The 25,000-nt window shown below is 41.7% G+C and overlaps 2 protein-coding genes across 2 annotated transcripts in view; one reads left to right on the top strand and one right to left on the bottom strand.

Moving 5' to 3' along the window:
• Positions 1 to 325: 325 nt before the first annotated feature.
• On the bottom strand, positions 326 to 24,829 carry LOC117809367 (CREB-regulated transcription coactivator 3-like). Its single transcript, XM_034678926.1, has 15 exons — positions 24,806 to 24,829; positions 22,401 to 22,511; positions 19,830 to 19,958; positions 17,907 to 17,968; positions 14,758 to 14,820; positions 13,806 to 13,909; positions 13,516 to 13,554; positions 13,346 to 13,431; positions 12,659 to 12,708; positions 11,672 to 11,892; positions 11,124 to 11,359; positions 10,177 to 10,485; positions 5,437 to 5,514; positions 5,030 to 5,240; positions 326 to 3,085 (listed from the first exon to the last, which is right to left on the bottom strand). The coding sequence occupies exons 1-15, from the start codon at positions 24,827 to 24,829 to the stop codon at positions 2,880 to 2,882; spliced, it is 1,929 nt and encodes a 642-aa protein (XP_034534817.1). The 3' UTR covers positions 326 to 2,879.
• Positions 24,830 to 24,836: 7 nt separating this feature from the next.
• LOC117809365 (ras GTPase-activating-like protein IQGAP1) overlaps positions 24,837 to 25,000 on the top strand; it is a 7,914-nt gene continuing 7,750 nt past the window's right edge. Inside the window, exon 1 of the mRNA XM_034678924.1 lies at positions 24,837 to 24,842. Coding sequence (XP_034534815.1) covers positions 24,837 to 24,842 — 6 coding nt within the window. The remainder of the gene's footprint in view (positions 24,843 to 25,000) is intronic.

Here is a 25,000-nt window from a genome sequence, read left to right as displayed (position 1 = left end):
GTGAAAACTAGCACAAACAGATTACTGCTGGAATATTGCAATAAAGTAAGGCAGCAGAAGGCAGCAGGAGAGACGAAAGGATTATTACCTTTTGGAAAGTTAAACTGCAAAGCGACTCCATCATTCATAAACTCACAGATTAGTAATGGGTAAAATGTTAAACTGAATACAAATTCTTATAAAACCCCCTCATGCTTGCTCAAACACCCCTCTTAATTAAAAAAAGATAATGAATATTGTCTGTCAACAGAGAAGGTCTGAAATACACTAAAATATATACAATGTGTCTGCAGTCTAAAAATGATGAGGCTTCCTGACAATGATGTTCTTGTTCTTCAGTGATTTTTTATTTTTGCAGTAGCAGAACTTTTTCTTCACTTTTGACACGAGTCCTGTAATATTGTAATTTTTTGGTAATTGACCCATCATTGTGGTCAGAACAGAAAATCTTTACTGCATGTTTAAGAGGTTTAAATGAATAAAAAAACAATTTGCATAGCTAAAGGAGCAAAAAAATGTTTTTTCTTCAAAATCTTTTCAGAAGCAACATTTCTTCATCAGTCACTAGAGGGCGCGATATACCCATAACCAGTGACAATTCATGGTCTGCAGTAATAACTAACTCTACATGAATTCAAATGCATTTCCTGTTTCTATCATAAAAATAAATAACAGTTCTCCTGTTTCATTAAATGTGCATTTGTGCAGTGTTTCAAACACTACGCTTAGATTTTAGGAATAAATGATTAATTCTGATCTTTGGGAAAAATATCTGACAGTGTAACAGTGCCATGTTACACGTTGGGTATTAATTAGTGCAATATGCGGCAAGTGCAATGTGACATGACGTCTGATGTCCACATGATCACAGTCTGCTCTCTCTCTCTTTGATGGGGGGTATTTATCTAAAACTAAATAAATGCACATGAGCACGGTTCATGGCAAAATTCACACTAACTTTCAGAATAGAAACTGCTCCATCAAAAGTTTGTAGAAAACATAAAAACAATGACTATACAGACTTTTTAAATCAAAGTTAAAAAACAGATTTTTGTGAAGTCAGAGTTCAGATGACTTGTGTAGAGGGAGTCCATTCAGAGAGAAACATCTTGTAAAATCTTTAGTTCTGTTGACTCTTTCAAAATATGTATTAAAATCTCTTCTTTGTAAACAAATTGCCCTTTTAGTTTCTAGTTTAAAAATACTCTAAAATTGAACTAAAATTAGACTCTCATAGTGTTTTATAAATTTATAAATATGTGATAAACATCACAAAATAATCTGCTTCTATATAAACAAATTTAACATTGAAGATCTATCCCTTCAGTCTTCATTTTTACCATGATTGTTTCAGCGCCTGAAGTATCCACAGATCACCTGCTTCTATTCACCTGAAGTATGGTACCATGGCAATAAGGTTACCATGGCTTCAGGGGGTGGTAACAGAAACAGGACACTCAGTGCGTTACTGCAACCTTATTGGTCTAACGAGATGAGCAAGACCTGATCCCAGACGTGGTTTTCGAAACACACTGATGCGACTCAGGTATGTGGGAGAATGTGTTCATCTGTACACATTGTTAACATGTTTATGTTCAGGTTATATTTAAATGTTTTTTGTTGTTCACATGATGTTTACATGTTCATGTTGTTCACATGATGTTTACATGTTCACGTGATGTTTACATGTTCATGCTGTTCTCATGTTTACATGTTCATGTAGTTCACATGATGTTTACATGTTTATGTTGTTCACATGATGTTTACATGTTCATGTAGTTCACCTGATGTTTACATGTTCATGTAGTTCACCTGATGTTTACATGTTTATGTTGCTCACGTGATGTTTACATGTTCATGTTGTTCACATGATGTTTACATGTTCATGTTGTTCACGTGATGTTTACATGTTCATGTTGTTCACATGATGTTTACATGTTTATGTTGTTCACATGATGTTTACATGTTCATGTTGTTCACATGATGTTTACATGTTCATGTAGTTCACCTGATGTTTACATGTTCATGTTGTTCACATGATGTTTACATGTTCATGTTGTTCACGTGATGTTTACATGTTCATGTTGTTCACATGATGTTTACATGTTCATGTTGTTCACATGATGTTTACATGTTCATGTTGTTCACGTGATGTTTACATGTTCATGTTGTTCACATGATGTTTACATGTTCATGTTGTTCACATGATGTTTACATGTTCATGTAGTTCACCTGATGTTTACATGTTCATGCTGCTCACGTGATGTTTACATGTTCATGTTGTTCACATGATGTTTACATGTTCATGTTGTTCACATGATGTTTGCATGTTCATGTAGTTCACCTGTTTACATGTTAATGTTGTCCGCATGATGTTTACATGTTAATGTTGTCCACATGATGTTTACATGTTTATGCTGTTCACATGATGTTTACATGTTCATGTTGTTCACATGATGTTTACATGTTCATGTTGTTCACATTATGTTTACATGTTCATGCTGTTCACATGATGTTTACATGTTTGTGTTGTTCACATGATGTTTACATGTTTATGCTGTTCACATGATGTTTACATGTTCATGTTGTTCACATGTTTACATGTTCGTGTTGTTCACATGATGTTTACATGTTTATGCTGTTCACATGATGTTTACATGTTCGTGTTGTTCACATGATGTTTGCATGTTCGTGTTGTTCACATGATGTTTACATGTTTATGCTGTTCACATGATGTTTACATGTTCATGTTGTTCACATGATGTTAACATGTTTATGCTGTTCACATGATGTTTACATGTTCATATTGAATTAAGAATTCATGCCTTCACTGTCAGTTCACTTGATGTTCAGTTTTACATCATTATGAAACTTTGTGTTCACAGTCGGTCACTGCGGAAAGAATCCTCCACTGAGGGGTCTGGTAACACCATGTCAGGGTCACTGAGCATGCTCAGACCATCCAGGCTAAGGGGCTCGATGCGTAGCTCTTCCTCCAATGGGAAACCTCCTTCAGAATCAAAGCATTCAGGAACAGCAGAGAGGGCGGCGCTGATGTCCTTTGCCAGGGTTGTGTGAGAATCATCTTTGAGAGAAGAGAGGGAGGAGCTTGTGGAAATCACTTTGAGTAGCTGTTTCTAAGTCACTGTCATCATAATCATCATCATCATAACTGACATCACGTTTACTTTGGATCAAATTAGCTCAGGGTTTAGTTAACTCAGGGTTAATTTAGCTTGGGTTTCAGTTAGCTGATGGGTTAGGGTTAGCTGATGGTGTAATTAGCTCAGGGTTTAGTTAGCTGATGATTAAGTTAGCTCAGGGTTTGTTAGCTGATAGTTTTGTTGGCTCAGGGTTAAGTGAGTTCAGGGTTAAGTTAACTCAGTGTTAATTTAGCTCAGGGTTAAGTTAGCTCAGGGCTTAGTTAGCTGATGATTAAGTTTGCTCAGGGTTAAGTTAGCTGATGATTAAGTTAGCTCAGGGTTTAGTTAGCTGATGATTAAGTTAGCTCAGGGTTAAGTTAGCTCAGGGTTTAGTTAGCTCAGGGTTAAGTTAGCTCAGGGTTAAGTTAGCTCAGGGTTTAGTTAGTTCAGGGTTAAGTTAGCTCAGGGTTAAGTTAGCTGATGGTTTAGTTAGCTCAGGGTTTCGTTATCTGATGGTTTTGTTAGCTCAGGGTTTAGTTAGCTCAGGGTTAATTTAACTCAGGGTTTCATTAGCTCAGGGTTAAGTTAGCTCAGGGTTTAGGGTTAGGGTTAGCTGATGATTAAGTTAGCTCAGGGTTAAGTTAAATCAGTGTTAAGTTAGCTCAGGGTTAAGTTAGCTCAGGGTTAAGTTAGCTCAGGGTTAAGTTAGCTCAGGGTTAAGTTAGCTCAGGGTTTAGTTAACTCAGGGTTAAGTTAGCTGATGGTTTAGGGTTAGGGTTTAGTTAGCTGATGGTTTAGGGTTAGGGTTTAGTTAGCTGATGGTTAAGTTAGCTTAGGATTTAGTTAACTCAGTTTTAATTTAGGCTAGGGTTTAGTTAGCTGATGGTTACGTTAGCTCAGGGTTTAGTTAACTCAGTTTTAATTTAGGCTAGGGTTTAGTTAGCTGATGGTTAAGTTAGCTCAGGGTTTAGTTAACTCAGTTTTAATTTAGGCTAGGGTTTAGTTAGCTGATGATTAAGTTAGCTCAGGGTTAAGTTAGCTCAGGGTTTAGTTAGCTCAGGGTTAAATTAGCTCAGGGTTTAGTTAGCTCAGGGTTAAGTTAGCTCGGGGTTAAGTTAGCTGATGGTTTAGTTAACTCAGGGTTAAGTTAGCTGATGGTTTAGGGTTAGGGTTTAGTTAGCTCAGGGTTTCATTAGCTCAGTGTTAAGTTAGCTCAGGGTTAAGTTAGCTCAGGGTTAAGTTAGCTCAGGGTTAAGTTAGCTGATGGTTTAGTTAGCTCAGGGTTTCGTTAGCTGATGGTTTTGTTAGCTCAGGGTTTAGTTAACTCAGGGTTAAGTTAGCTGATGGTTTAGGGTTAGGGTTTAGTTAGCTGATGGTTTAGGGTTAGGGTTTAGTTAGCTGATGGTTAAGTTAGCTCAGGATTTAGTTAACTCAGTTTTAATTTAGGCTAGGGTTAAGTTAGCTGATGATTAAGTTAGCTCAGGGTTAAGTTAGCTCAGGGTTTAGTTAACTCAGTTTTAATTTAGGCTAGGGTTTAGTTAGCTGATGATTAAGTTAGCTCAGGGTTAAGTTAGCTCAGGGTTTAGTTAACTCAGTTTTAATTTAGGCTAGGGTTTAGTTAGCTGATGGTTAAGTTGGCTCAGGGTTTAGTTAACTCAGGGTTAAGTTAGCTGATGATTAAGTTAGCTCAGGGTTAAGTTAGCTCAGGGTTTAGTTAGCTGATGGTTTAGGGTTAGGGTTAGCTTATGATTAAGTTAGCTTAGGGTGGCTTTTAGCAGACAGATTTATGGTGAATGGAATGTGAGATTTGGGGGTTAGGGTTAGCCTGAATTTATTTGTTGACACTTGGGTTAAACATGAAGAACACAACATTTAGTGACACTCACCAGTTAGGATGATGTTTGGCAGTCCTCCGCTGCAGTTTGAATACAGCATGTTGGGCCTCATGCTTAGGGGGTCCTGCAGGCTGCTGTGGCCGCCCCCGAGCCCAGAGAGGTTGGCCTGGGAATAACTGAGCATTGAGGAGGAGGAAGGGTCTATGCCAGAGCTCCCCACCGTAGAGCTCATTGAGTTTTCCAGCAGACTGAACTGGTCCAACTGGGTGGCAGATGGTGGAGAGGAAACAGACCAAACCATCAGTGATGAAATCGGTATCATTATGTTCTCTAGATTATTTTCACCAGAGAAAACCTTAGACACATTCAAATACACACCTTTTATTGGAAAATATTTCCAATATGAAATGTTTGTGTTCCCTATGGGTGTGTAAGTTCAAATGTGTGTGTCTGTGTACCAGGTAGGGGTGGGTCTTGCTGCGGTTGGAGAAATGTGGGTCCATGAAGGGATCATTGAAGAGCGTTGACATGTTGTTCTGTCAAAGAAGAAATAATGAATCCATTAAAATAATCATAAACATATTTTTACTGTGAAGAGAAGAAATAACAAGAGCAGCATTTCATCAAATCTGATTTTAGCAAATCACTCTAATCCAAGAGTTCTATTCAAAGTTTCAACATCTATCTCCACCCCTCCACCCTTTTCAACAGATGTATGAAAGGTTTTTAATCTCAGTTACAAACGAAGCAGACCTCATTTTACACGCATGAAGGGAAATCCAGTTATTTTGGAGTTTTGAGCCTGTTTATTGTCTGAAACAATAACTCACATAAAATCAAGACTTGATTTTATTCTCAGAGGTTTTTAACACAAACACCCAGAGATGAAGGAGAGAGGGAAGGAAATGAACAGAAGGAGAGAGGGAACGAGGAGATCTGTTGTAAGAGACATGAGACGTCCTCTGGAGCGTGATGTGAAGCGACGTCGCTGATCACTGCTGGATCAGCTGTCAGTCAGCTTTAACAGCTGTTTGCACACATGTTCAATAACTCTGATAAATATAAACCCTAATATTGACTTTGTTCTTATTGTTGCTATCTTTCAAATGTTTTTTTAGGATTATTATTGTTCCTATTCTTTAAACGCCCTCTTGCCTGTTGTTGCTGAGTTCTTGAGTTAAGCGGTTTCTTGTTTGGGCTGCGATGAGTTCGTACGACATTCGGTTCATTTTGTTGTTTGTTAGTTTTCAGTTTGGGTTTAAAGTTTTTTCTTGTTAGAGTACTTTGGAAAGCGACGTTTATAAAGATGTTTTTGAAACAAAGTGATGAAGATTGTTATTATTAAAATCAATATTGGATTATTAAATGTATAATTATTGTGACCGAAGTTTCTGCCATTGATTATCAGGTCCCTTGCCTCTAAAGGAGTCTTTAGACTCTTTCTAAAGGTGTAGGTCTATTTAAAATCAGCATAAATCCATCATAAGAAAATGACCAAGCTCTTTCACATCAGTGACATGCTCTATTCTACTCCAATTAAAATTAAACAAGTCATGCAAAACACCCGTTCCTTAAAAAGGTGAAGGTCCCTCTTAAGAAAATGTGTGAGCAACATTTGTCAGGATGAAATTAATTAGGGCAGATCTGTCAGGGTGTTTGATTTGGACGAGTTGATGATTTTATTAAATGGGTGAGAAGAAAGAGTCACAAAAGGATTAAACATTTAAATAAATAAAAATGATGATGATGATGATGATGATGAGAATCAGCAGATACTGGCTTGTGCCAATTCCAGTTGAGACCACCAGCTCATATAATTTCCCTGTAATTTAGTTTGGATAGAAGTTCTAGCAAAGACCGCAGTGCTTCTTTCAAGGCAGACTTAGGTCTCTAACACCCAACTCCAGTTCTTTCGAAGCCCTTAGACACTTCGACTTTTAATGGCAGAAAGTCGTTTAGAGATTGATTCAGGCAGAATTACCTTCAATAAGTCTGTCTGCCGGTGAACATTATAACCATTAATTGGTCACTACAGGAAGTTGCGATTTCTCGATTGCAACTATCAACGCAAATTCAACCAATCAGAGTGATTTCTGCACGGCCTTTCAATTCACGTAAATTCAACCAATCAGCATGATTTCTGCACGGCCTTTCAACTCACGCAAATTCAACCAATCAGAGTGATTTCTGCACGGCCTTTCAACTCACGCAAATTCAACCAATCAGAGTGATTTCTGCACGGCCTTTCAACTCACGCAAATTCAACCAATCAGCATGATTTCTGCACGGCCTTTCAACTCACGCAAATTCAACCAATCAGCATGATTTCTGCACGGCCTTTCAACTCACGCAAATTCAACCAATCAGAGTGATTTCTGCACGGCCTTACAACTCACGCAAATTCAACCAATCAGCATGATTTCTGCACGGCCTTTCAACTCACGCAAATTCAACCAATCAGAGTGATTTCTGCACGGCCTTACAACTCACGCAAATTCAACCAATCAGAGTGATTTCTGCACGGCCTTACAACTCACGCAAATTCAACCAATCAGAGTGATTTCTGCACGGCCTTTCAATTCACGCAAATTCAACCAATCAGAGTGATTTCTGCACGGCCTTTCAACTCACGCAAATTCAACCAATCAGAGTGATTTCTGCACGGCCTTACAACTCACGCAAATTCAACCAATCAGAGTGATTTCTGCACGGCCTTTCAACTCACGCAAATTCAACCAATCAGCATGATTTCTGCACGGCCTTTCAACTCACGCAAATTCAACCAATCAGAGTGATTTCTGCACGGCCTTACAACTCACGCAAATTCAACCAATCAGAGTGATTTCTGCACGGCCTTACAACTCACGCAAATTCAATCAATCAGAGTGATTTCTGCACGGCCTTACAACTCACGCAAATTCAACCAATCAGCATGATTTCTGCACGGCCTTTTAACTCACGCAAATTTAACCGATCAGCATGATTTCTGCACGGCCTTTCAACTCACGCAAATTCAACCAATCAGCATGATTTCTGCACGGCCTTTAACTCACGCAAATTTAACCGATCAGCATGATTTCTGCACGGCCTTTCAACTCACGCAAATTTAACCGATCAGCATGATTTCTGCACGGCCTTTCAACTCACGCAAATTCAACCAATCAGCATGATTTCTGCACGGCCTTACAACTCACGCAAATTCAACCGATCAGCATGATTTCTGCACGGCCTTAGAACTCACGCAAATTCAACCAATCAGAGTGATTTCTGCACGGCCTTTCAACTCACGCAAATTCAACCAATCAGCATGATTTCTGCACGGCCTTACAACTCACGCAAATTCAACCAATCAGAGTGATTTCTGCACGGCCTTACAACTCACGCAAATTCAATCAATCAGAGTGATTTCTGCACGGCCTTACAACTCACGCAAATTCAACCAATCAGCATGATTTCTGCACGGCCTTTCAACTCACGCAAATTCAACCAATCAGAGTGATTTCTGCACGGCCTTACAACTCACGCAAATTCAACCAATCAGAGTGATTTCTGCACGGCCTTTCAACTCACGCAAATTCAACCAATCAGCATGATTTCTGCACGGCCTTTCAACTCACGCAAATTCAACCAATCAGAGTGATTTCTGCACGGCCTTACAACTCACGCAAATTCAACCAATCAGAGTGATTTCTGCACGGCCTTTCAATTCACGCAAATTCAACCAATCAGAGTGATTTCTGCACGGCCTTACAACTTTATTCAATCACCGCAACTTTCCCGCAAATTTGACCAATCACCTTTAACCTCAGCGCCTGACCGCTGTACGTCATCGGGTTCATCGTCAGTTTCACTTCCTTGGAACATAAACGTAAGTCCTCACTTGATCGGAGAACGGGTGAAGAGCGAGGACAGCAGGCCGGACGAGTTACCATGACAACGTTGTTATTTATAGATACTAGAGTTGTTATCTGAGGGGCTCAGTGTTAGCTTGGTCTCTACCTGCAGCAGGTGTGCTTTATGAACCAGCTCTCCTCACCTTCATGCATCTGTCTCATCTTCATTGAGGATTTTTACCCCCCGGTGTGCATTAGTGTGTTAACTTTGGACTCACTCAGCATGTGACGCACCCCACACACAACAGGGGCCACATCCTAGACTTGGTCATCTCCAAGGGTCTAAACATTTCCAAGGTTCTGGTATCTGATGTTGCTCTCTCTGATCACTGCTGTGTTTTCTTTGAAAGTGATTTATCTGTGAACACTAATGTTCAAACTGAGGTTATCTCAAAATGTTACATTACTGAAAGTACCAGTGATATATTTATTCAGGCTTTCTCTTCAACAACCCCCCTCTCTAGGTTCTCTGCAAATGAACTTGTAGAAGATTTCACTTTTAAAATTGCAAATATTCTTGATTCCATTACACCAACTAAAGTAAAAGTGGTCTCCAATAAGAAAAAATCGCCTTGGAGTAATACCATGCAGGTCATGAAAAAAAGGAATGTCGAAAAGCTGAGAGGAGGTGGCGAAAAACAAAGCTTCAGGTTCATTATGACATTTATAAAGAAAGATTTACATCCCATTGAGCGTTCTCATTAAATGTAAAGTGATTATTTAGAGCCAGAAGGCTTTGAAGGCGGTGCCAGTCTCTGGGTAAGTTCCATGATTAGTTTATTTGCTGTGCTAACACTTAGGGGGCTGTCAGAATGGAAAAACAGCCAATAGCAAGTGCTTACGTACGTTAAGTCCTGTGGGCAAAACACAATGTTAGGAGTACTCGCCCAGGAGCGCCACCTTGCTCTAAAGTCCCAGATAGACAACGCCAAAAATAAAGTCACAACAAACGCCTTTGTCTTCCCCTGAGGGAGTGTGCATGAGACAAAAAGAGACAGAACGAGCGCACTGTACACCGCAGGCAGCGCAGACAGCGGAGGGAAAGACGAGGAACCGCCAGTGGGGAGGGGGCCGGCCGGCCGGGCCGCTGAAGGCCAAAGCCAGGGGAGGCTCTGCAAATCCAGGTAGACTGCAGGGGCAGACCTGGAGCGCAGCATGGCAGGTGATCACTGGCACCCAGGTTACACAGCAGAAACACAAAGCAAAGAAATCCAGTGTGTGTGTGTGTGTGTGTGTGTACATGTGAATGTACATGTGAATGTACCTGCTGTCTATGCACACACACTCACTCTCCACAGTTCTCACCTGTCCTGTGTTGAAGTCCAGTGTGACGCTCTGTAGGGGGGAAACAGGATGATGATGAAGTTGTTGTTGTTGTTGTTGCTGCTGTTGTTGTTGTTGTTGTTGTTGTTGTTGTTGTTGTTGTTGCTGCTGTTGTTGTTGTTGTTGATGTTGATGTTGATGTTGTTGTTGTTGATGTTGGTGTTGATGTTGGTGTTGATGTTGTTGATGTTGGCGTTGGCGGCTCTGGTCCAGTGCATGCTGGGATTGCTGGTAGAGCGGGTAAGGAGGAGGCGGCTCCCTCGGCATGTTGGAAGTATCCAGAGCGACACCCTGCAGAGAAACACATTTAATCTGTTATCTCCTTATCCAGGTGAACTTGGACAGGTGGGCTGAAACACCCGTGGATTTTAAGAATAATGTTTCTGAACTTGTGTTTGTTAGAGTGCTTCAACGTCCAAGTGGGCAATGACAGAGACACCGAGAGGTGGGTGACTGATCACAACTGTGTTTTATTATTTGACTTTTGAGCTGGATATAATTTGGTCATAAAAAAACATATTCAATAGTGATCCATTAAAGCACCTCCAGACCACCCTAGGCCAAATATCGATGATTGACTCTGTGGTCTTGTCATCTAATCTGTAACAGATGAAGAGGGGAGCTGGATCAGCCTGCGAAGGAGGCTGCCGGGGAGTCTTCGTAAACATGGTGAAGGCTCATGTCCGCACAGTCTTTTAGTCCCATGTCCAGAAGCACTTTTTGTTCATGTCACAGAATCTGAATAGATTGCAATCAAAGCCTCCAATGCGGCAGCCGCTGCTACAGGTTGTGGCCTGACTGAAACAAGCTCAAAAGTAAATAATGCAACAGAGAGCAGCTGAACCCCTGCTCTGTATGGACAGTGTATGAAGATTACATTGCTAATGAATTTGCTCTTGCAAAGACTGATTGATTGAGGGGATCCGTACCTGTGTGATAGGGGACAGAGACGGGGACATGGTAGGGGACATCGGCTTTGATAGTCCTCTGCGCTGTTCGCTGCCGGGAGACAGGGTGAGGGGGCTGATGGGAGCTGGACGCCGCCGAGGGGAGTTGTTGGACAGACGGAGAGACGAGTTAATGGATGGGTTACTGAGAGAGGACTGCAGCTGGCAGGTACTGAGAGACGCTTGGATGGATGGATTACTGAGAGATGAAGATAGACCTGCATGGACAGAAAACACAGAAAAATCAGTATCATACAAAAATTAATTAATATTAATACGCAAGGCATAATTATTTTAAGAACTGTGTTACAGATTCCCCTGTTGGTCCAACCTGAATCCAGATGGATTCTGTAAAACAGTCCAACCCAGAACAGTGTCCTGTGGACCCGTCACACACACACACACACACACGCACACGCACGCACGCACACACACACACACACACACACACACACACACACACACACACACACACACACACACACACACACACACACACACACACACACACACACACTTGCTCCACCTACCCTGTGAGTTGCCAAGGCCCAGGTGCATCATGGCGGCAGGCAGGTTTCCAGTGCTGCTGCCACCACTGAGGTTAGGGAAGGTGGTGTGGTCGTCTGGGTCGAGTGGCGTGGAGAGGGGGGAGGGGAAGTGGAGGTTTGTGAGGTCGGGCAGAGAACCGCCCGAGTTTAACAGACCCTGATAGTGAGAGAGACCTGGGTGCTGATCTGGAGATGGAAAAATACTGCAGAGAGAAACCAGGAAGTAAATCTTAATAAATATTAATCCTGACATGTTAATCATTATATATTGATCATTTAATATTAATCATTTAATATTAATCATTGAATATTAATCAGTAAATATTAATCAGTAAATATTAATCATTTAATATTAATCATTGAATATTAATCAGTAAATATTAATCAGTAAATATTAATCATTAAATATTAATCATTTAATATTAATCATTTAATATAAATAATTAAATATTAATCATTGAATATTAATCAGTAAATATTAATCAGTAAATATTAATCATTGAATATTAATCATTGAATATTAATCAGTAAATATTAATCATTGAATAATAATCATTAAACTGCTTCAGACCAAACTCCCTCACATATCAACATTAATTCTAAGTTTAATAAAAGAGAACTTTAGTTTTATGTAGGTGAATATAAACTACTTTAAACAGTTATAAATATTATTTCCCATTTCCAACATATGTTTTCTGCTAAATGTACCAACTCCACACACTGCCTCTTTAAGTTGTTCATTTATTTATGATATCATGTTTGTTATTGAGTGATTGTGTAAATTGTGTTCTTTATAAAATATGAATCATGATTACCTTCTGTTCCTCTAACTTAAAGGTTTAACTGTGTAATAAAATAAACCTTGTATATCAGTAGCTTCATTAAAACACAGTCTGTAGGATCCTGTTAAAGGTAATTTAATGTCATTTAAATGAAAATGAAATATTAATGAAGCTTGCTCAGACTTACTTGATTCCAGGCACTTCACAGGATTTTGGCCTGGAGGCCAGAGACTGGACCTGAAACACAAACACAACTTGTTAAACTTCAATGTTAGATTTTATTAAAGCACGATATCTCTAGATTTTATTCTTTGAATATTTTATCTTTGTTTATAACAAACTCAAGATGGTACCATGATGGAAACTTCCTATTTCTTTACTCTCAGGGAACTAAATAAGAAACCTGATTTCTCTATGATCACATGAGTTTATTTTTAAGGTAATAAGAGGGCGAAGACTCCTCGTGCTCATCCTGGCAATAAAAGCATGGATTTCCGTGTTAGGGTCCTAACTCCAGGGTTAGGGTCCTTACTCCAGAGATAGGGTCCTAACCCTGGAGTTAGGGTCCTAAGCCCGGAGTTAGGGTCCTAACCCTGGAGTTAGGGCCCTAACCCTGGAGTTAGGGCCCTAACCCTGGAGTTAGGACCCTAACCCTGGAGTTAGGGCCCTAACCCTGGAGTTAGGGTCCTAACCCTGGAGTTAGGGCCCTAACCCTGGAGTTAGGACCCTAACCCTGGAGTTAGGGCCCTAACCCTGGAGTTAGGACCCTAACCCTGGAGTTAGGACCCTAACCCTGGAGTTAGACTACATTAAGGCTCAGTGTACCAACACAAGCAGGCTTTGACAACAGAAACGTCAGAGGTGACTGTCTCACCTTCTTGGCCTCCCACAGCTGCTTCGGCAGTGGTTTACTGACTCCGATCAGACTCTCCTCGTTGGAGAGAGGAGGGAAGGAGAAGACTGCAGAGAGAGGAGAGGAACACCGTCACCTTCAATAAATGAATCTAAAATATACTGAACATATCTGAAGACCAGCAAACTCACTGTTTCCAGAACCGTCCACCTCGGCCTCGTTCACACTCGCTGTTTGACACGAGGTGATCAACAACAAGTGAACACAAGCACGCACACACACACCCACACACACGCACACACACATGAAGTGTATTAACAATAACCAGCTGAAAGGATAATTATATTTAAAGGATGACACAATGTTAATTAACAGCAATATTGATGAGTGAAACCACCGTATGATCCAGAGATAATCCCTGTGAGTGTGTGTGTGTGTTAGTGTGTGTGTGTGTGTGTGTGTGTGTGTGTGTGTGTCTAACCATTGCGTTGGGGAGGAGCTCTACTCATCTGCTGGTTCACACCAAACGGGTCCTGAGGGTTCGGATTCATAACACTCGTATGGAGGGCCGAGTCAGAGTTTGTCCTAAGGAGGAGGAGGAGGAGGAGGAAGGGGAAGGAAAGTAGGAGAGGAGGAGGAGGAAGAGGAAGGGGAAGAGAAGTAGGAGAGGAGGAGGAGGAGGAAGGGGAAGAGAAGTAGGAGAGGAGGAGGAGGAGGAGGAAGGGGAAGGGAAGTAGGAGAGGAGGAGGAGGAGGAAGGGGAAGAGAAAGATGAGGAGGACAAGGAGGAGGAGGAGGAGGAGGAGGAGGAGGCAGGGGAAGGAAAGTAGGAGAGGAGGAGGAGGAGGAAGGGGAAGAGAAAGATGAGGAGGACAAGGAGGAGGAGGAGGAGGAGGCAGGGGAAGGAAAGTAGGAGAGGAGGAGGAGGAGGAGGAGGAAGGGGAAGGGAAGTAGGAGAGGAAGAAGGGGAGGAGCAATAGAAGGAGAAAGGAGGAAGAAAAGGGAGAATAAGGAAAAGGACGAGGATGAGGGGGAGAAGAAGAAGGGGACAGATTTGTTGACCTTCAGTTTCTTATTCTTTTTAGCAGAACTTCCTGAAGACGCTCTGACTCTTTAAACATCCACAAAATCCAATATGAAGGAAAGTCGCTCACGTGCTTAAACAAACAAAACCACTTTAAACCCAGAAATCTGTTCTCCATAAACATCCGTCTGGAAAACTACATCTGAAAATAAAAGAGTGCAGAGGACGGACGAGGCTGAAAGTGTGAGAGCGGGTTAATGAACAGAAGAGAGTCAAATCAAAGGTCAATCAACCAGAATGACGTTAAAATCAGATTTTTAAGACCGAAAGACAGGCTGAAAAAAAAGAAGTTATTGTCCAAGGGAGGGAGGGGTGATGAGCTACAGACGGAGAGATAGGTCAAAGGTCACCTGTTGAGTTGTGATATTAATCTAAAGCCCGGTCGTTTGTCCTCCATCCACGGCTGCTGATCCCTTTAAAAAGAGGAGGACAAAAAAGAAGACAGACACCTTTAAAACCCCTAGAAGTTAGTTAGAGAGAACATTTGTTAAAAATGTGATCAGTCTGCGAGAGAGGAAGAAGGAGAGACCCTGACAACACAGAAAAAAAGAGAATTATTAAAAAGCAGAGGAGACAGAAACACAAGGATGAAGGGGAAAACAAACAGAATCCTCTGAAGATGTGAGAATAAAAAAGTTCAGGTGGAGCAGGTGTGTAAACTGGGAGTCCATGAACCCAGAGACCTCCTGCTGTCAGGACTGGGACTTCAGGACCGTTCTGATTCAGAGGATACCAGCGGATCACATACAGCTGCAGTATGTCCCTGCGGCCTCACTGAACGCTGCTGTTTTACCCGCTTTCTTCACTTTTCAGAAGTTACATCAGAAACAAGATGAACGTTAGAGCGTCTTCAGAGGAAGTTTTCAGCTCTACCTGTTTTTCCTTATTAATGACACAAGCCAGGATCCACACCATGTTCACCTCATCAACACACTGTGTGAGCTGAGATAAACTACACACATCACTGAGTCTGCTCCATCATGCTCAGACTGTGGAGCTTCAGATTATTCACATCAGAGACATGAACATCATAGACCGGATCAGCTGATCAGAGCTGACCCTGTCTGCAGACCTATCCCTTCAAATCAGCAGAAACAGAAATACTTTATATTTATACTGATTTTATTAAAGTTTGTGTTTATTTGAAGCTAATGTTTTCGGTCTGCAACAGAACCATGACTAGGGCTGAACGATTTTGGAAAATAATCTAATTGTGATCTGACATGGGATTATTTTTTCAGGGTCCTCTCCTCATGTATTTTTCAACAAACACAAGCAATGAATGAATCTGTATTATAACAAACAATATCAGATTGAATTGTTCTTTCTTATAGGCCAGGCTTATGTTAAGATGAAGGCAAGTGAAGCTTGAATTAATATGAAAGACAGTTTATTTATCTACTTGAATTACAGTTGTAAATTTACTAAATACTTTGACTTGCAGTCTTGTAAGAATTCACCACAACTACTTAACATTCTGCCTAACAAGTGTGGTGATAACAAGTATATAAATCAGTAATAAATCACACAAAGTGCAGATTACTGCCGGAGTTATGGAGTTATGGAGTTATGTTTATGAGGAGTAACACTTTCAAACTGTTGGATCCCTGTCGCCTGGTACTTTGCTTACTTGAAGTTGAAGAACTGGTCGCTGGCGTTTTAGCAACTGTCGTACATCGCTTTGTGGTCGGGATGTTAACAATTGATCGTTAAGAACTTACTCGGACACATTTTGTTGTTTGGATTTTGTATCACGTGGATCAAACATCATGTGGTCTCATATTACATTCAGCTATCAGGGAGGTGTTTTTTCACTAAGGTAAGATTTATGGGAAAGTCTCAATGAGCAGACATACAGGACAGCAATCAGACTGCCTCGATGGAGGATAAAATCCCTCGTGGATCATCACGGCACATCTGCCAGAGAGGACGTTGGAGATTTGTCTTAATTTCTACTGAACATCCACAGAGAGCTTTCTCTGAGACAACTTCCCCAGAGAGGCTGGTTCCGAAAAACAGCCCCAACATGTCTGAACAGAGGAGGAGGAGAGCGTGGGACTCTGACCCTGAAACAGACTAAAGAGACTGCAGGGAACCAGCTCACTATCAGAGGTCCTCTCTCAGACACCATGCAGTCTGATTCTCAGCACTGCACTTGAAGTTCTCCAGAGGACGGATCTAAAGCGAGCAGGACCACCTGCCTCACTGCAGAGAGGGACTTTACTGTTTCTTACTAAAAGAATGAAAAATACTGAATCTAATAAACAGAAATGATGCAGTCTCAGCCAGCTGCTGACATGCAGCTCCCTAAACTCCAAAACACTGCTACTGCATTTATCTAAAAGAGGTGGTGGTTCCCTAAGGGCGATTTTTCAAGAGACATAATACATATAATTACAGCTTAACTTATCCCAATTATGTCTCTGCCCTCATGTAATGCTTTTATTTTGAAGTTAAGCTCAGGACAGTTATTTGGCAAAGAAGTAACCTTCATAGCACTTTATCCGAGCCTACAGTGAAGCTATCAGGGAGCTGAAGTTTAAAGCATGTTTCAGAATCAGCTGACTGAAGGTGTCGCTCACAGCAGAGACGCTCAGCTGGAGGCTGCGGCTGAGTGACGGGTTTCCATGAGCGCTTTCTTTCTCCGCCCCCGGACTGACTCTGACCCGGTCTCGCTCCCGGCTGACACCTGACCGCGTTCACAAGATTATTATCCTCAATAAGAACCAGTAGACAGAAAACTGGACTCTGAGAGTCTGAAATCTGTTTCTGTTCAGTTCCCTTGTTGAAGTCTGAGCCTTCACTTTTATGACTGTGTGTCTGCAGAGATTATGAGCCTGCTCCACATGTTGATATTCAGAGTGTTTAACATTTTGAACTCCTCAATACGATCCATAGATATTCAATACCATCAGTTATAAACACTGTGCCGTGAAGGAAAATTTGATTCAGGGGAAAAACGCATTTGGCATTGTTTTTAACATGGAAAACTTTTAAACTTTTTAATGATTTATCGATAACTGATCTTTAACATTTCCAAAGATCGATCACGGAAAATACTCACCACAGAAAAGTACCTGCTCCACCAGGGATTCCAACCAGGAACCTTCCTGCAACAGCATTAACCACGGCACCACTGTGCTTAAGCTATGTTAATGACTAAATAACATCAGATTACAGGAGATATTTAGTCTAGAACCATCTCCTTCTCCCTTTGGATCCATCTCTGTGAAACACACATTTTCTACTTCAGAAACACACCGACCACGACACACCTGAAAACACCTGACAGCATCACAATGTCCATAACACTCTGACAGACCACGACATGTTTTACACATTTGTTATCTTTAACTCAACTGAAGGAAGTTTAAAGACCAAAACAGCAATCAGGGAGCTTACAGACCGGAAAAAGGAGAAACACTTCCTGTTGAGAAATCTTCCTGTCAGAAGAAGAGAAAAACATTTCTGTAAGCAGATTAAAAAGAGTGTCACTCACCTTCTCCAGCTGTTGTCCAGAGGAGGAGACAGGTACACAGCTCCATAAGGAGAGCTCTCCATGTAGATTTCAGTTAGAGAAATTATTTGACCAAAGGATAATCGAAACAGAGAAAATCATCCATCAAAAATAACAAAGTCATGTAAGGAATTCAGACAATAACATTTAATCCAGACTCATGAGGATTCCTCTAAAACAGTTTTCTCTCAATCTCCTCCTCTCTAGAAAAACAGCCTACTCCTCTCTAGAAACAGTATCTCCTCCTCTCTAGAAACACAGCCTCCACCTCTCCAGAAACAGTATCTCCACCTCTCTAGAAACAGTATCTCCTCCTCTCTAGAAACAATATCTCCTCCTCTCTAGAAACAGTATCTCCTCCTCTCTAGAAACAGTATCTCCTCCTCTCTAGAAACAGTATCTCCTCCTCTCTAGAAACAGTATCTCCACCTCTCTAGAAACAATATCTCCTCCTCTCTAGAAACAGTATCTCCTCCTCTCCAGAAACAGTATCTCCTCCTCTCTAGAAACAATATCTGCTCCTCTCTAGAAACAGTATCTCCTCCTCTCTAGAAACAGTATCTCCACCTCTCTAGAAACATTATCTCCACCTCTCTAGAAACGTTAACTCCTCCTCTCTAGAAAAACAGCCTGCTCCTCTCTAGAAACACTGCCTCCTCCTCTCTAGAAATGGTATCTCCTCCTCTCTAGAAACACAGCCTCCACCTCTCTAGAAACAGTATCTCCTCTCTAGAAACACAGCCTCCACCTCTCCAGAAACAGTATCTCCTCCTCTCTAGAAAAACAGCCTCCTCCTCTCTAGAAACAGTATCTCCACCTCTCTAGAAACATTATCTCCACCTCTCTAGAAACGTTATCTCCTCCTCTCTAGAAAAACAGCCTCCTCCTCTCTAGAAACGGTATCTCCTCCTCTCTAGAAACGGTATCTCCACCTCTCTAGAAACAGTATCTCCACCTCTCTAGAAACAGTATCTCCTCCTCTCTAGAAACAGTATCTCCTCCTCTTTAGAAACAGTATCTCCACCTCTCTAGAAACGGTATCTCCTCCTCTCTAGAAACGGTATCTCCACCTCTCTAGAAACAGTATCTCCACCTCTCTAGAAACAGTATCTCCTCCTCTCCAGAAACAGTATCTCCTCCTCTTTAGAAACAGTATCTCCACCTCTCCAGAAACAGTATCTTCTCCTCTCTAGAAACACAGCCTCCACCTCTCCAGAAACAGTATCTCCTCCTCTCTAGAAAAACAGCCTCCTCCTCTCTAGAAACAGTATCTCCACCTCTCTAGAAACGGTATCTCCTCCTCTCTAGAAACGGTATCTCCACCTCTCTAGAAACAGTATCTCCACCTCTCTAGAAACAGTATCTCCTCCTCTCCAGAAACAGTATCTCCTCCTCTTTAGAAACAGTATCTCCACCTCTCCAGAAACAGTATCTTCTCCTCTCTAGAAACACAGCCTCCACCTCTCCAGAAACAGTATCTCCTCCTCTCTAGAAAAACAGCCTCCTCCTCTCTAGAAACAGTATCTCCTCCTCTCTAGAAACACAGCCTCCACCTCTCTAGAAACAGTATCTCCACCTCTCTAGAAACAAAGATTGAAGACTGTGTAACTCAACACTTTATGATGTCATCTTTATAGCAGCATTCCCTCCCTGCTTCACTTTACACACAATCTGAGTTTAAAATGCACAAACTAATGTTTACTTAATTCCAAAGCAGTGTGTGAATGAAACACGACAGACAAACAAACAAGCTTCTTCTGCTTTTACTTTTCAAATCAATATCACAACTAACACACACAAACACACACACACACACACACACACACACACACACACATACACACACACACAGTTCTGTAAGCGCTGAGGTCGGCTGCCCATGTGACGGTTAGTTCTGAAGGATATCTGCCTGCCGTGCTTGTCGATGGGTCTGCGGTGGGGGGAGTTGATGCGGTTTCGGTCTCTGTGGACCCTCTCCACAAGCCCGTGGTGACGCGTCCCTCTGACAGGGTCCAGTCCTGAAGAAAATCCGCCCTGAGAATCATAAATCACAGTTTGACAGTGAGCTTTGGCAGAGGGAGGACATGGTTTGCTTCAGCTCAGAGGTTTTAATTGAATAGAGACTTCTCTGTGCTTTAGTTTAGCTGAATAACTATCTCCGCCAGAGAATGATGATCAGACATTCAAGCATTTTGAGGTTTCTACTTTGTCAGCTTCATGTCAGATTTCATCATGGACTCTCTAAAGAGCTTCAGACAGACTCTGGCTTTTAACCTGTCTGTGTTACACATGCTCCCATTGGGAAGAATCCTCCAGACTCATAACATCTCCTTCCACTGCTACTCTGGTGATACACAGATCAGTCTCCCCCTCCATAGTAAAACTCTGACCATCCAGACTACTGCGGCTCACTCTACTTTGGTATTTCTCAAACAATGAGTTCCCGTCAACAAGTTCAAAATGCTGCTGCTGTTATTAACAAGGTCAAAGACACGTTACCAAATAACCCCCATCCAAGGAGGAGATCGGGACCAAAATCAGCCCGATTCTCCTGTAGTGTGTACCCGCCTTAAGAGAGCAGCTTCTGAAGAAGTGTGCAGAGGAAATATTCATTTTATTGTTAAATGAAAACTTTATGATGAGGGGACAAACACCCAGTCCTTCATTATTGCACCAGCCATCAGTCATTACATAAAGAGCTGATTAAGCTTTCTTTACAGAGAACCAACATTAATCCAGCATGAGTCATACTTTAATACTGTTAGCGTGAACACTGTTTAACTCAATAAAACTACATTACACTGTCATTCTTTAATCAACACGGCGATCAGAGAGTTATCATCAGGGTGAATCCTGAGGGAGGAAGAAAAGAGGACTCTTAGCGAGAGAAACTTTGTCTGCCTGTTGATTTTTTACTGCCCTGTTCTCCAGGATCAGTTTCCCAGCATGCCGTGTCCTCAGAGAGCTGACACACATTCAGAGTGAAGAAGAAGAAAAACACTGCTCTCATCTTTTATCCCTTCTGTTCCCAGCCTGCACATTTATGATGATTTATGATGTTTCTAAGACTGACCCTGACTCTACCAGTGAGCATCTTTAAATCCTGTTCATCTAAAACATTTATCATTCTTTATTTATGTAACCCTTTTTATCTGCACGTCCAGCCGTTACAATCAACTTGCATTTTAAGAAATACACCACATTGTGTTATTAGACCAAACCTGATTAATATCACCACCTTACGATCACTTAGGACTAAAGCTAAGTAATGTATTTCACTACTGCTGTTTTCCCCACGAGTGAAGCTTTGGTCTAACGATGTTGAAGTGAAATGAGTGAGAGCTTCCCTGACACTGTTGGATCTACACACTGATTGGCTGTCATGGCACGATCAGATTTTTCATCTCTGGCGAATAATCATTTTCCCTCGACTGAAGCGAGTGGAGCGTTGGACGCGTCAAGAATGTGCTAAATTAATTTCCTTAATTCGTCTGACATGTGAAATCTGTGGCGCCCAATCTGCGTCTTTTGTGCCGCATGATAAGAACTTGCGTCTTTACATGATCTTTACAAGCATTCAGTTTGAACGCCCATCAGAGCAGGAATCTGCCTTTGACTTCTCTTCTTTCTTCAGAACATATGTAAGGAGATGTGGGGGAATGAGGCCCACTGGGCCTTTTGAGGGGTCACACACTTCATTAATGCTGGCAGCCATGTTGTAGTCATTTACAGTGGGTACAGAAAGTATTCAGACCCCTTCACTTTTTCTACATTTTGTTATGTTACAGCCTTATTCCAAAATGGATTCAATTAATTTTTCCCCTCAACATTCTCCACACAATATCCCATAATGACAATGTGAAAAATGTTTACCGAGTAAAGGGTCTGAATACTTAAGTTCATGCAATATTTAAGTGTTTTATTTTTAATTAATTTGCAAAAATTTCAACAAAACATTTTTCACTTTGTCATTATGGGATATTGTGTGGAGAATGTTGACGGAAAAAAAATGTTTTGGGATACGGCTGTAACAACAAAATTTAGACAGAAAAAAATCTAGATTTTCCTTTCTAAAAATAATCCTTCACCAAAAATACAAATGAATCAATGACATGGATTTATAGCCCGGCCCTGGATGTTCTTGTTCTCCAACACAGCTGAAAGTTTATTGGCCTCAAAGATTTTGATACAAAATAAAGTAAAATTTTTGACTTTTGGGTGAACACATTTACTTGTAGGATTGAGTAACAGACTTCATAAACTTGATTGATGGGCAGCGTTTGTCACTGAAACAGAGTTATCAGAAATAAGCAAAGCTGATAAACTTTAGCTTTTACTCGCAGAGGTTTTGACTTAGGAATAAAACTGAATCATAAAACCTGGAATTGAGTAGTAGAGTTGTTTCTGGTCTTATTAGATGGGGGATGGTCTGTGTTGTTCTGTTGTCTTTCAAACAGGTTTGGGTTAGGGTCTCACCTGAAATTCAGTGCAGGTGTTGCTGATCTGGTTGACGTTGGGCAAAGAGCCTCCATAGTACTGAGCCCGGGACTGAGACAGACGGAGCTGCTGGATCTTCTGAAACTGGACCTGTCAGTCAAAAAGGCAGGACAAAAAACACTCTGTTATTTCCTTAAGCACTCAGCTTTGCTAACAGATGCTCTTCAAATTAAAGTGAATGCATAATTTCGGTTAATGATGCATAATAATGAAGGAGGACAGCACAGGAGAAAAAGGGACACATTCTAGGAAACGGGCATCTTGGCTTCAAACCAACATGCTCCAAAGAGCTGCCACATCGACTTCCTGTTGGAAAACAGAAGGCGTCTTGTTCTGCCAAGAGAAGGTAATCAGAGCCAATCATCAGCTGTGATCTGGAGGCAAATCAGACGGGCATTTCTTCCTTAAACGGCACAAAGGGCAACAATTGAATCTCAAAGACTGAACTAATTTGATTTATCGATACGATTTTTCACAGAGATTGTTATGGCAACTAGAAATCATAGATGGGCTCAAGTATAGGATAAGATAACTTTGAATTCTGAGTAGGGTGTGGAAGGATATGTGTGAAGAGTTAACCAAAGCATATTCTGTCTAACACTGAGGGCATTTATCATCATTATCAGAAGTTAGTTTGGATGTTTCTCCAACAGTAAACTGTAAAATGTCAAATTCATGCAGGCATACAGAGAGGCAGACAGACAGACAGACAGGCAGGCAGACAGACAGGCAGGCAGACAGACAGACAGGCAGGCAGGCAGGCAGACAGACAGACAGACAGACAGACAGACAGGTAGACAGAAAGACAGACAGGCTGGTAGGCATACAGAGGGCTCACAGGCAGAGGGCTCACAGGCAGAGGGCTCACAGGCAGACAGGCAGGCAGACAGACAGACAGACAGACAGACAGACAGACAGACAGACAGGCAGGCAGACAGACAGACAGACAGACAGACAGACAGACAGACAGACAGACAGGCAGACAGGTAGACAGACAGGCTTGCAGGCATACAGAGGGCTCACAGGCAGAGGGCTCACAGGCAGAGGGCTCACAGGCTGAGGGCTCACAGGCTGAGGGCTCACAGGCTGAGGGCTCACAGGCAGAGGGCTCACAGACAGAGGGCTCACAGACAGAGAGCTTACAGGCAGAGGGCTCACAGACAGAGGGCTCACAGACAGAGGGCTCACAGAAGGAAGGCTCACAGACAAGAGGGCTCACAGACCGAGGGCTCACAGACCGAGGGCTCACAGACAAGAGGGCTCACAGAGAGAAGGCTCACAGGCGGAGGGCTCACAGAGAGAGGGCTCACAGAGAGAAGGCTCACAGGCTGAGGGTTCACACAGAGAAGGCTCACAGACAGAAGGCTCACAGAAAGAGGGCTCACAGACAGAGGGCTCACAGACAGAGGGCTCACAGACAGAGGGCTCACAGACAGAGGGCTCACAGACAGAGGGCTCACAGACAGAGGGCCCACAGACAGAGGGCTCAGCTCAAGGGGGAGATAATTTAAATCATCACTTTAAATCATATCAATTGATCACATTAAACTGTATTGATCACATTAAACTGTAATGATCACATTAAACTGTAATGATCACATTAAACTGTAAAGATCACATTAAACTGTAATGATCACATTAAACTGTATTGATCACATTAAACTGTAATGATCACATTAAACTGTATTGATCACATTAAACTGTAATGATCACATTAAACTGTAATGATCACATTAAACTGTATTGATCACATTAAACTGTATTGATCACATTAAACTGTAATGATCACATTAAACTGTATTGATCACATTAAACTGTAATGATCACATTAAACTGTATTGATCACTTCACAAAGGGAGACTTGAGTTATCATTGTATCAGCTGCAGTTGTGCTACCATTGTTATTGTTTCCTTACACTGTCAGGGTCATTTCACAGGGTTGGTCTTTGCTGAATAAAGGTGTGAAGACAAACGAGAAGGACTGGTTGCTGGTTGAATTCCAGAGATCTCAGTCAGCAAATAAAGTAAATCACACAGCTCATTAAAGAGAGAGAGAGCTTTGTCCCGTTTCACAGTGAACACATTCGTGCAATATCCCACCAATAAATGAGGATAATGTGAGAAGAGAGTGTTTACCCTGGAGACAGTGAGGTCTGTCATCAGATAAATGAGGATAATGTGAGAAAGAGAGTGTTTACCCCGGAGACAGTGAGGTCTGTCATCAGATAAATGAGGGTAATGTGAGAAAGAGAGTGTTTACCCTGGAGACAGTGAGGTCTGTCATCAGATAAATGAGGGTAATGTGAGAAAGAGAGTGTTTACCCTGGAGACAGTGAGGTCTGTCATCAGATAAATGAGGATAATGTGAGAAAGAGAGTGTTTACCCTGGAGACACTGAGGTCTGTCATCAGATAAATGAGGGTAATGTGAGAAAGAGAGTGTTTACCCTGGAGACAGTGAGGTCTGTCATCAGGTAAACGAGGATAATGTGAGAAAGAGAGTGTTTACCCCGGAGACAGTGAGGTCTGTCATCAGGTAAACGAGGATAATGTGAGAAAGAGAGTGTTACACTGGAGACA

Source organism: Notolabrus celidotus, unplaced genomic scaffold, assembly GCF_009762535.1.
Source record: "Notolabrus celidotus isolate fNotCel1 unplaced genomic scaffold, fNotCel1.pri scaffold_260_arrow_ctg1, whole genome shotgun sequence".
Lineage (NCBI taxonomy): Eukaryota > Metazoa > Chordata > Actinopteri > Labriformes > Labridae > Notolabrus > Notolabrus celidotus.
This window is presented reverse-complemented; position numbering and strand designations above follow the sequence as displayed.

Bases quoted from the DNA above. Each gene is read 5' to 3' on its own strand.
- LOC117809367 (XM_034678926.1), bottom strand. From the start codon at position 24,829: ATGACAGACCTCAGTGTCTCCAGG. The intron at 14,821-17,906 runs GTGAGTGACACT...CTCTTTTTAAAG, and splicing joins CTGGACAACAGCTGGAGAAG to GGATCAGCAGCCGTGGATGG. The intron at 13,432-13,515 runs GTGAGTTTGCTG...CTCTCTCTGCAG, and splicing joins GGTGGACGGTTCTGGAAACA to TCTTCTCCTTCCCTCCTCTC.